The following is an 11,960-nucleotide window of genomic DNA, read 5'->3' as shown; positions in this document are numbered from 1 at the left end:
TCACCTCATGTCCGTATTGGGACAACGCCTCTTTCACCGATATCATGTTAGCCGAGGTTAGTATGCTCTGTATATCAGCGCCTGTGTAGTTTTGCGTGCGGCTGGCGAAATAGTCAAAATCAACGGAGTCATCTAAATTCAGAGAAGCTGATAGTGCTTCGAAGATGCGCACTCGCGCCACAGCGTCGGGCAGACCACACTCAACAAGACGATCGATTCGTCCTGAACGCAGTAGCGCCGGATCAAGCAGTTCGGGGCGTGAAGTGGCCGCTATTACGGTAACTCCTTGCAGACTCTCAACACCGTCTAATTCAGTTAGCAGTTGATTTACTACGCGATCTGTAACGCCCGTCGAATCGTGTCCACGTTTCGGTGCCAAACTGTCAAATTCGTCAAAAAATAGTACACAAGGTTTGGCACTGCGAGCACTGAAAACAAAAACCAAAATATTTTATATTTTTATTGATAATACTTGAACACGTCCTCCATACAATAAAAATACAGTAGCACCTAAAACATATTTCTATAGAATTCAGCTGCCCATTTATGGGTCGATTGTAGTGACGTAATAGCAATCCAATGGAATGTTGACATTAATGGTAATAAACAATTGTAATGATAGTGACAATTTTTATTATGATAATAAATAAAAATAATAAAAAAACACCCCTAATTTACCGAGATTGGTGGACAATTTTTTCAAATAGAGGGCATGGGTTGATGCTAAAAATTAAAAGTGCAATAACAAGATGAACAATGAGTGTGAGAATGTCGACTTATAATTCATTTAGATTGTAATTGAGAAACCAGGTTTTGTCTTTCGCACAGCCGGCTACTCGATTAACGATCAGCTGTTATACATTTTATCAATAACCACAGCCAAATTTACTGTGTGGACAACAACACCCAGTATTCATTCCTGTTTCAACTCGATTTATATAAGATTTTTCTTTTGTATTGTAAACCGGCCTAAATCAGCACATAGAGAAAAGGCTGTTAATGGGTTAGGGTAGTCAGGATTTTCAAAAAATCATTTTTTTTTTGCATTTTCTTTAAGTGTATTTTCTGAAAATTTGAAGTTGATCCGATAATTACTTTTCGAGTTATTCGACAAATACAAAAGAGCGCTCGGGCACTCCAACACGCTAGTGTTAAATTTTAAATGTATTTTTCTCAAAACAATGTTTTTTGAACCGGTTACAACTGTAACTCGAAAACCTCTCAGTTGATTTTATTGAAATTTATACAGCTTTAAGAATACATAATAAACTCTGAGCTGATCGAAGAATTTTTTTTTCAAAAATCTCGATTTTTTAAACCAATTAACTGTTTATTTTTACCGAAAATCTAGAAATAATTTACTAGGGCCTCCATTTTGTTAATTTTTGAAATTGATTATCTATTTTTTTTTTAATTTCATTATCTATTTATAAAACTAATTTTTCTTATCCGATTGATTTTAGATGAATCTCCAAGACTTATGATAGTCACCGCAAGGGCCTTTTTTTGAAACTGGGCTATAACTTTGGAAATTATATATTTTTTTCCGAATTTTCGGAAATGTAATAATGCCATATTATTACTTTTGTAAAATAACATGATTTAAAAGCAAAAAAAATCTCGTTTTTTTGTGCCTCTGACTAACCCTTAATTTAGCAATTGACCTTTTATAGGGCAAGACAATATATTTGGAGGATGGAGTCATATGTAGAAGTTCACGTAAGTGAGGAAAGTTTCTGACTGTCATTCACTTGGGAGTGGCCAGGAACGATTCTTTTACATGTGGCTCAAGCAGCTCACGACTTCCGGTCTTAGACCAAGTATCCTCTGGGTAGCCAACAGACATCCGTTTGGAGGCGAGCTAAAGTGAGAAGGCGAAACCCGCCTATGCGGTTGTGCGTAGGGTTTGGGACCCACCACATAAAAACACCCCCCAATGAAAAAGAAAAAACAGCCTCGGATGAGAGACCCCAATTTTGATGACGACCACTGCAAACGTTAAAGGACTACGAAATAAGGGCATGCACCTGGAATGTCCGGACCCTTAATTGGGAAGGTGCCTCTGCCCAGCTGGTTGATGTCCTCGTAAGAGTAAAGGCTGACATCACCGCAATCCAAGAAATGCGATGGACGGGACAAGGACGGAAGAAGGTGGGTCCTTGTGACATCTACTACAGCGGCCATATAAAGGAGCGCAAATTCGGTGTGGGATTCGTGGTGGGAGAGAGACTCCGTCGTCGAGTCCTGGCATTCACTCCGGTGGATGAACGTCTAGCCACAATCCGCATCAAAGCGAGGTTCTTCAACATATCGCTGATTTGCGCCCACGCCCCGACGGAAGAGAAGGACGAAGTGATCAAAGATACCTTCTATGAGCGCCTATAACGTACCTATGAGCACTGTCCCCGCCACGATGTCAAAATCGTGCTTGGCGATTTCAACGCTAGGGTGGGTAAAGAAGGTGTCTTTGGCACAACAGTCGGAAAATTCAGCCTCCATGACGAAACATCACCAAACGGTCTGAGGCTGATCGACTTCGCCGGGGCCCGAAATATGGTCATCTGTAGTACTAGATTCCAGCATAAGAAAATCCATCAAGCTACTTGGCTGTCCCCGGATCGAATCACTCGCAACCAGATCGATCATGTTGTGATAGATGGACGACATGTCTCCAGTGTTTTTGATGTGCGTACGCTTCGTGGTCCCAACATCGACTCGGACCACTATCTTGTTGCATCTAAGATACGCACCCGCCTCTGTGTAGAAAAGCGTACACGTCAACAAACACAAGGAAGGTTCGACATCGAGAAGCTGTAATCACAACCGACAGCCGAGCGATTTTCTACTCGACTTGCACTCCTGCTCTCTGAGAGCACTCATCAGCATCTCGGTATAAGGGAGCTGTGGGACGGCATATCAAACTCCTTACGTACAGCTGCAACCGAAACCATTGGTTTTCGGAAAAGTCAAAAAAAAAACAGCTGGAATGATGAGGATTGTCGTCTCGCAGTGGAGAGAAAACAGACTGCCTACCTCGCAATGTTGCGATCGACCGCAACACGAGCGGGATGGGAAAGATACCGAGAGCTGAAGCTGGGAAGCGAGACGCATTTGCAGACAAAAAAAAAAAGAGTCCGAAATGCGTGAGTATGAAGAGCTTGACAAGCTGGCCGACAGGGGTAATGCTCGAAAATTTTACGAAAAGATCCGGCGACTAACTGAAGGTTTCAAGACCGGAGCGCACTCCTGTAGGACCCCCAGAGGTGATCTAGTTATTGATGACCAGAGTATACTGAGTTTGTGGAGGGAACACTTCTCCAGCCTGCTGAATGGCAGTGAAAGTACAACACCAGGAGATGGCGAACCCGATTCCCCAATCGACGACGATGGAGCAGATGTTCCATTGCCCGACTGTGAAGAAATTAGAATAGCAATTACCCGCTTGAAGAACAATAAGGCGGCGGGTGCCGATGGATTACCGGCCGAGCTATTCAAATACGGCGGCGAAGAGCTGATAAGGTGCTTGCATCAGCTTCTTTGCAGAATATGGTCGGAAGAAAGCATGCCTGACGATTGGAATCTCAGTGTACTCTGCCCAATACACAAAAAGAGAGACCCCACAATTTGCGCCAATTACCGTGGGATAAGCCTCCTCAACATCGCGTATAAGGTTCTGTCGAGCGTATTGTGTGAAAGACTAAAGCCCACCGTCAACAAACTGATTGGACCTTATCAGTGTGGCTTTAGACCTGGAAAATCAACAACGGACCAGATATTCACCATGCGCCAAATTTTGGAGAAGACCCAGAAAATAGGATCGATACACACCATCTCTTTGTCGACTTTAAAGCTGCTTTCGACAGCACGAAAAGGAGCTGCCTTTATGCCGCGATGTCTGAATTTGGTATCCCCGCAAAACTAATACGGCTGTGTAAGCTGACGTTGAGCAACACCAAAAGCTCCGTCAGGATCGGGAAGGACCTCTCCGAGCCGTTCGATACCAGACGAGGTTTCAGACAAGGTGACTCACTCTCGTGTGATTTCTTTAACCTGATGCTGGAGAAAATAATACGAGCTGCAGAGCTAAACAGAGAAGGTACAATCTTCTATAAGAGTGTACAGCTACTGGCGTACGCCGATGATATCGATATCATTGGAAACAACACCCGCGCCGTTAGTTCTGCTTTCTCCAGACTGGATAAGGAAGCGAAACGTATGGGTCTGGTGGTGAACGAGGACAAGACGAAATATCTCCTGTCGTCAAACAAACAGTCAGCGCATTCGCGTCTTGGCTCCCACGTCACTGTTGACAGTCATAACTTTGAAGTTGTAGATAATTTCGTCTACCTGGGAACCAGCATTAACAGCAATAACAATGTCAGCCTGGAAATCCAACGCAGAATCACTCTTGCCAACAGGTGCTACTATGGACTAAGTAGGCAATTGAAAAGTAAAGTCCTGTCTCGACGAACAAAAACTAAACTCTACAAGTCTCTCATCATTCCCGTCCTACTTTACGGTGCAGAAGCGTGGACGATGTCAACATCCGATGAGACGGCACTAGGAGTTTTCGAGAGAAAGGTTTTGCGGAAGATTTATGGTCCCTTAAGAATTGGCAACGGCGAATACCGCAGACGATGGAACGATGAGCTGTATGTGTTATTCGACGACATAGACATAGTCCACCGAATAAAAAAACAGCGGCTACGCTGGCTAGGACATGTTGTTCGAATGGATGAAGGTGCTCCAGCTCTGAAAGTATTCGATGCAGTACCCGCTGGTGGAAGCAGAGGAAGAGGGAGACCTCCACTCCGATGGAAGGACCAGGTGGAGAGGGACCTGGCTTCGCTTGGAATAACCAATTGGCGCCAAACTGCCAGAAGGAGAGATGCGTGGCGCGCTGTTTTGGACTCGGCTATAACCGCGTAAGCGGTGTCTACGCCAGTCAAGAAGAAGAAGAATATTTTTAAACTTGTATTTTTAAAAAGGTACTGTTAAATAAAAAACACCTTTTTAATTGTAAACGTATTTAAGTCCTTTATAGTAAAAAATATCCTTTCTTACATTGTCCGAAAAACGAAAAAAAATAAAAATTAAACAATGTTCTAAAAGCAAAACAGATTCGGATTCTTGCGATATTTAATCCTTTTTAGTAAGTAAATTTTACCACTTCTTACACTGTCGATAAAATTTAGAATGCAAACTTGATGCGCACAGTTTTCTTAACCCTAAAACAGAAATTGAGTAAATCAGGGTTGTTATGGAATTTGATAGTTGTCGGAATAAGAATTCAAACCGACAAAAGACTCTGGTTGATGTCAGGAATTCTGATATTAATGGTTTGATGTCCGAATCAGAAATTTTATTGGTTATCGGTTTGGAAAAATACATTTTTTATTAAAGAGATCGCTAATTGAATTATTAAATTTAACGGAAAAAATTAAAATATTCTAAAAACTTCATAATATAGAAAATTTAGATGAGATCATGGAAATCTCTAACTTTTTACATAAAAATTAAACAGCATATACATATGTCCACGGAAATATGTAATTTTTTACATAAATATAAATACCACCTTTGACTCCCCTTGAGCATAACTGCGAATTACTGTTGTTCCCTAAAATTGTCCTTTTCGCATTTGCGCTATAAAATTTAAACTGAAATAACTTCTCATTTCAATTCTATTAACGGGTTTAAAGAATAGTTTGATGTAATTATGTGATTAAAATTCCAAAAAAAAATTATTTTCAATTTTACCCCATGAATAAAGAGTGGCACAGCTGATTCGGAGATCGGTTTTGCTCATGTATATTCGAAGATGAAAATCTAATCAGATTCTGTGACACCATTGAAAATCAGAATTCGTTTGCTATTCTGACAATTTACAAATCTACCTTGGATTTCACAACACCCCTGAATAGAACGGTTTGCAACGTAACTGTCACAGCGCCAGATAAGGGGTTAAATGGACTGTAAAAAGACTATGAAATGTAGAATTTGGAAATTTTGAATATAGCTTCGAGGTAAAAAAATAAGATTAAAGCAATTAACAAACAAATGAGGTATCCAATTTCTTTGATGTTCCAAAAACGATGGAACTAAACCAATAACAAATAATAAGACGAAACATTTTTATGCACAATCAAAATGTTTTGATTATGATTAACACTCATCCATTTGGTTAATTTATCAGAATTACGATAAATCTTTTCAGTCAACGATGACCACAAAAAAAATATGTTGATGCAGTTTTCTGTAGATAAATTTAATTTTTTCTGATTCATTGCGACAAAATTCATACTTTTTCCGGGAGATTCGAGTTAAATGTTTGCTCTCCGAATTTAGAAGTTAGCCTCCGAAATCCAAATGTTTGTATTCAAAGTTCGGAAAAAGGATTAATTATAATGCTTTTCAATAAGCCGGAGAATACTCGTTTTTTACTTATGACTCAATCTCAATATTAAATACCTAAACAGCACGTTTCGACATACTTCATAATTTCTTAAAAACTGCAACTCACGAGAAAGTACGATTGCTATAAAGTTTTAAGCACCACATTTATTATATTATGTGTAATGTCCGATAAATTAAAGTGAACATTTGTGAAATAGTAGGAAGATATTCACACCAAAATGAACACACAAGAATGCTTTAATACCATTTTTGCATAACTAGCGAAAGTCTGATAATTCTCACAGCAAAGATATGTATATATGTATTTTAAATATTTACATAACAAGTAAGGAAGGGCCAAGTTCGGGTGTAACCAAACATTTTATACTCTCGCAATTTATTTATTTAACTTTATTAATATTATATAATACACAATTTGACCCACATATTCGTCATATATATTGTATAAAGTCCATTGAAAGTTGGAAACCCTAATATTAGGTTAGAAGCACCGAGGTCCTCATGTTCGATATATGGTGCCTTGAAAACCTATGGTCCGATTTCGGTTGCTGATGGGGTGCCACACTATAAATACAGTATTTGTGCAAAGTTTTGCACCGATATCTTCACTAGTGCTTACTATATATATTGTAAAGTAAACGATTCAGATCATCTTTTAAGTTCTGGTATATAGGAAGTAGGCGTGGTTGTAAAGCGATTTGGCCAATTTTCACAACATATCATTGGGATGTAAGGAAACTATTACAAACCAAGTTTCATTGAAATCGGTCGAGTAGTTCCTGAGTTATGGTTTTTGACCCATACGTGGGTGAGGCCACGCCCATTTTCCATTTTGTAAAAAAATCTGAGTGCAGCTTCCATCTGCCATTTCTTATGTGAAAAGTAGTGTTTCTGACGTTTTTCGTTAGTGAGTTAACCCACTTTTACTAATTTTCAACCTAACCTTTGTATGGGAGGTGGGCGTGGTTATTATCCGATTTCTTTCATTTTTGGACTGTATTAAGAAGTGGCTAAAAAACGACTGCAGAACGTTTGTTTCATTCTCTATGGGTTTGCGAGATATGTACAAAAAACTTAGTAGAGGGCGGGCCACGCCCACTTCCCCAAAAAAATTTCATCCAAATATGCCCCTTCATAGTGCGATCCTTCATACCAAATTTTCGCTTTTTGTGGGCGTGGCAGTGATCCGATTTTGCTCATTTTCGAAAGCAATCTTCCCATGGTGCCAAGAAATAAGTGTGCCAAGTTTCATCAAGATATCTTAATTTTTACTCAAGTTACAGCTTGCACAGACGGACGGACGAACAGACAGACATTCGGATTTGAACTCCACTCTTCACCCTGATCACTTTGGGATATGTATATAAACCTATATCTAACTCGTTTAGTTTTGGGTGTTACAAACAACCGTTATGTGAACAAAACTATAATACTCTCTTTAGCAACTTTGTTGCGAGAGTATACAAATAAAAGAAAAGCTTACCGATTAAATAAGTTTCGCACGTTCTCTTCACTTTGTCCAATATATTTAGCCAACAATTCGGGCCCCTTAACGGATATAGTGCGCAAATTCCAGGAAGTTGCAATTTTCGATACAAGGAACGTTTTACCGGTACCCGGGGGACCGTACAGTAAAACGCCAGCCTGATTGCGAAGCGGAGAATGTTGGAAAATGTTTGGAAACTACAAAAAAGTGTTTAAATAAATAAAACTACACAATTTGATTGCAGGGGTACAATTTTTCAACTTACTCTGGATGGCCACATCAGCACTTCCTCCAATACAGTGACAACTGTCTCTAAGCCTGGCACTTCTTCAACCGCCAACTCCTCAAGATTTTCGTCGTCGTTAATTTTCTGATGGTTTTCAATACCTTGCAGACAATAAGAATTCGTATTCGCCAGCGAATCGATCAAGAGCTCGTTTGTGAGAATCGGATGCGTTTTACCTGTTGGCAAACATATAAATTAGAAGTTTAAGTACATATAAAATGTATTAGAATATATCATATTAATGAGTTAACTAACTTATTCTATACGCGTAAAATATAGCACGCTCAACAAACTGTACTAGATCTCCTTTATTGTAGCCTTCAGTTAGGTTTGCGAATTTGCACAAATCTAATTTCTCCGATTCAATATGGCTACAAAGCTCTTGAAGTATCAATTCGCGTCCCTCACGCTCCAGGCTAGGCAGTTTAGTGACATTTTGAAAAAGATGGCGTCCGCGTGGCGAGTATAAACGTTTATTTAAAGCTTGAAGCTCACTTACTGTCGCAATCACTGAAATGGGATTGTTACTAGTATATTGCACAATCAATTGATGTACAGTATCGGCGATGCGGTTGTAGTATTCGCTATCCTGCGTCGCTTGATCGCCCGCCGCATGTGCTAGTACATCGAGATTTTCCAGCACCACTATGGAGGGTGCATTTTGCAAGCAGGTTGTGAATATGCTACGCAAGTCTTTTTGTATCGATTCAGCCTGTAAATTAGGAAATCTTAATAAATTAAAACTTTTTGTTCATTAAAAAGTAAAAAGTCAAACCTTTCTTCCTTTACTTCTCGAACAGTAAAATATATCGAAGAAACAGAAGTAAGGCTTCTGCACCAACGCATCCAATATCCTCTCCACCACCACAGTTTTACCCGTACCAGATGCGCCTGAAGTATGAGCATGCTAAATAGTTTTAACTAAATGAGTGTGTTCGTGCAAATTTACCTGCTATAAGAATATTCCCTTGTCGCAGTATTGCATTGTTTGCATCCAAGCACAAATTCATTTTCAATTCATTCACTAAATTCGTAACGATTTCATCAAATGCTGGCAGTTTTATCAAATCTTTAACGCTTAACGGCGACTTCACTGGCGGTTGTACGTCAACTAACTCGTCAATTTTGCGCACCAAATCGGCAGCATAGATTTTCGACTCTTTTAAAAACTGCGCATCTATAACACAATAACGAAAATGTTCGGGCAAAATGCCAACGGTCACAATTAGATCCTCTTCCAAGCGCACAACTTCGTCCTGATTCAAAAGCATTGCTGCTTTATTGGTTTTCTCTATGACATAACGTTTAAAAGCATTTTCAATAATCTTATAATGCGTTTTCTTTTGTGCGAACAATTCTATCTTCTCTACAAAATTTACAACAGCCGCCTTTTGCTTAAGCACTACTTTCTCCATTTCTTTCAAATTCAATTTTCGCATAAGGTTCAAATTCACTTGCAGACAAGTGTGAGCGGTGTGCTCTAGCTCCTCATCAGCCAAAACACACACTTTTACATAATATTCCTGCTCACTGGGTGTTTGCATGCAATAGACGTTGTTCAATTCCATAAATTCAGGCCAGTTGCTTTTGCTCAGATATACGTCAGAAATTTGTGATTTCTCCTTCCATCCAACGCTAATAGCGCGAAATTCAAAAGTGTGCGTACTTTCACGACGCAAGTCCTTCTTCAAACGTATCATTTTATCATTACGACTAGTCTTCGCTATTGACTCTGTGCGCGTTAATTTTTTCAAATTGGCAGTTGTTGTAGAACGCATCAAATGTGATTCGTTATTGTCTTCGGTCGAGTTGCGTATACGTGCGCTGGTGCGACTGCGACTCAATTGGCTTTGGGTATTTGCATTTGAATCGCTGGTGTCATGCGAAAAGCCATTGCTACCGCCATTCGTAATATCTTTGTACAGGTTCGGCGCTATAACCAGCTCTGTGTTATGGTCAAGCCGACCATACGAGACAATTGGTCGCAGACGATCTTAAAAATATTTCAAAAAGTTATTTGTGGGTTAGAAGTTTGAATCTGTGTTTTACTCACCTACTGTTAAGGCCACTTGCATTGATTTGTTTATCCATATTATAAGAATTTGTGTAGCATTAACAATACGAGTTTGTTCCAAGACGCTACTCGAGATCTTTTCACCACTTAATTCCTAAAAAATGCAAAACCCAAGTAAAAAATATATGTTTAGACGAAATGAACATATAGATTTAGATTAATCTAACCGAATTTTAATTAAATAAGCGATTTTTTATTCATTCGAAAAATTTTCCGTAACCTAAATCAATAATAATTTCTTATTATAATTAGGTAGACTCAATTTAACATACAAATATTAATTATATTAATTTAAATTTTAAATTTAAAAGCTTTAAATATTCAAAATGTAAGTAAATTGTAACAGTAATTATATATGTATTACATACTACATTACACATGCACACTTGCATTTTATTTGAAAACAACCATTAAATTTTCCTTTCAGCATATGTTTTAATGATAAATGACAACATAAAACTAACAAATCATTTAATCTTGCAACACTTGCAAAATCCGTTTATAACAACAATAAATAAATAAATATATGCACACTAAAAATACTATGAAAATAAATATTTGAGTTTCATTCATGAATTCTTGCTTTAGCCTGTGCATTGTGGTCTACTTGCAGCCAATGGTAAAGACAACTTGCGTAGTTTTTTAATTTTGTACTATAAATAACTTTCACTCACAATTATTTCCCAGTCCTTGGCCGACACCGGTGTCACAAAAACACTCTTCAATGTCAAAACGTCTGCTATGAGTGAACATTTCACCAAATCGTTTTCGCTCAAACCTAGTGAATGTGAATTATTGAATATATCATGATTATTAATAAATATTGCAATATTTTTGGAATCACATAATGATATGCGTGTTTAAGTAGCTATAAATAATATGCGTACGTTTTTTTATTATCATATAATTAGTACAGTATTAGTATCAACATAAATTGATTTTACATATAAATTACCAATATTATATCAAGTAATTTTTATACAAAATACAATATATGTTATTTTATTTTATTTATTTTTGAATTATTACAATTTTTATATTAAAGTATTCTTTCTAATTATAATAATTCTAATAAAAATAATAACTTACTGAAGAGAACAGTGGTAGCCGATCTGATTTCAAAATCTATAAGTTAAACTTCGTTCCGTCTAGAACGAAATTTATAAATTACTAAAAATAATTCACTTATTTTGCTTCTATGCAAACACAGTCACCAAACTTTGAGAGTTTAATATACCGGTGCGTACACAATTTGATATCAGACCGGTTACATTTAGAGCCGCCCTAGCCAATAGTAAACTTGTGAAAATGTACTTTGTTGGCAGCATCTTCAATGGTATTAGCGTACATATGTATTACTTGTGATATGACGGGGATATAGTGAGTAATTAATGATAAAAGAAATTTTCGCCATTTCTTATGCGTTTAATTTATTACCAATTTCTTTCGCCACCCTGGCATTGATCCCAATTTCGGTGTCTTTCACTGCGCCAGCATGTGGCGCCCACGACGCGTAGTGTGTGTGCCCGCTGTATTGCAAACTTAGACAGCCAGTATCCTAAATTATGTAGATGTCGGCGTTGTATGCATGTAAAAGGGAGATTTATTTTTATCTCTTGAAGTAAATGATTATAAAAAAGCAAAGCTAATCTTATCAAATAAGAATCATATTTTTATCTATATGAAACCTTTACTCA

At 38.0% G+C, this 11,960-nt stretch overlaps 1 protein-coding gene across 3 annotated transcripts in view; it reads right to left on the bottom strand.

The window, feature by feature from the left end:
* LOC105219344 (uncharacterized) overlaps window positions 1-11,960 on the bottom strand; it is a 46,243-nt gene that overhangs the window by 33,836 nt on the left and 447 nt on the right. For all 3 annotated transcript variants that reach the window (XR_008470811.1, XM_011195407.3, XM_054228772.1), the window contains 9 exons: window positions 11,701-11,821; window positions 10,938-11,041; window positions 10,243-10,357; window positions 9,139-10,182; window positions 8,965-9,080; window positions 8,445-8,901; window positions 8,169-8,365; window positions 7,901-8,100; window positions 5-428 (listed from right to left, as the gene is read on the bottom strand). Coding sequence is in view for 2 of the 3 variants with exons in the window: in XM_011195407.3 (XP_011193709.1) it covers window positions 5-428; window positions 7,901-8,100; window positions 8,169-8,365; window positions 8,445-8,901; window positions 8,965-9,080; window positions 9,139-10,182; window positions 10,243-10,357; window positions 10,938-11,041; window positions 11,701-11,821 (2,778 nt within the window). In the remaining variant the exon portion in view is untranslated. The remainder of the gene's footprint in view (window positions 1-4; window positions 429-7,900; window positions 8,101-8,168; window positions 8,366-8,444; window positions 8,902-8,964; window positions 9,081-9,138; window positions 10,183-10,242; window positions 10,358-10,937; window positions 11,042-11,700; window positions 11,822-11,960) is intronic.

Source organism: Zeugodacus cucurbitae, chromosome 4, assembly GCF_028554725.1.
Source record: "Zeugodacus cucurbitae isolate PBARC_wt_2022May chromosome 4, idZeuCucr1.2, whole genome shotgun sequence".
Classification (NCBI taxonomy): domain Eukaryota; kingdom Metazoa; phylum Arthropoda; class Insecta; order Diptera; family Tephritidae; genus Zeugodacus; species Zeugodacus cucurbitae.
The sequence above is the reverse complement of the archived record's forward strand: the minus strand, read 5'-3'. Positions and strand labels throughout refer to the sequence as shown.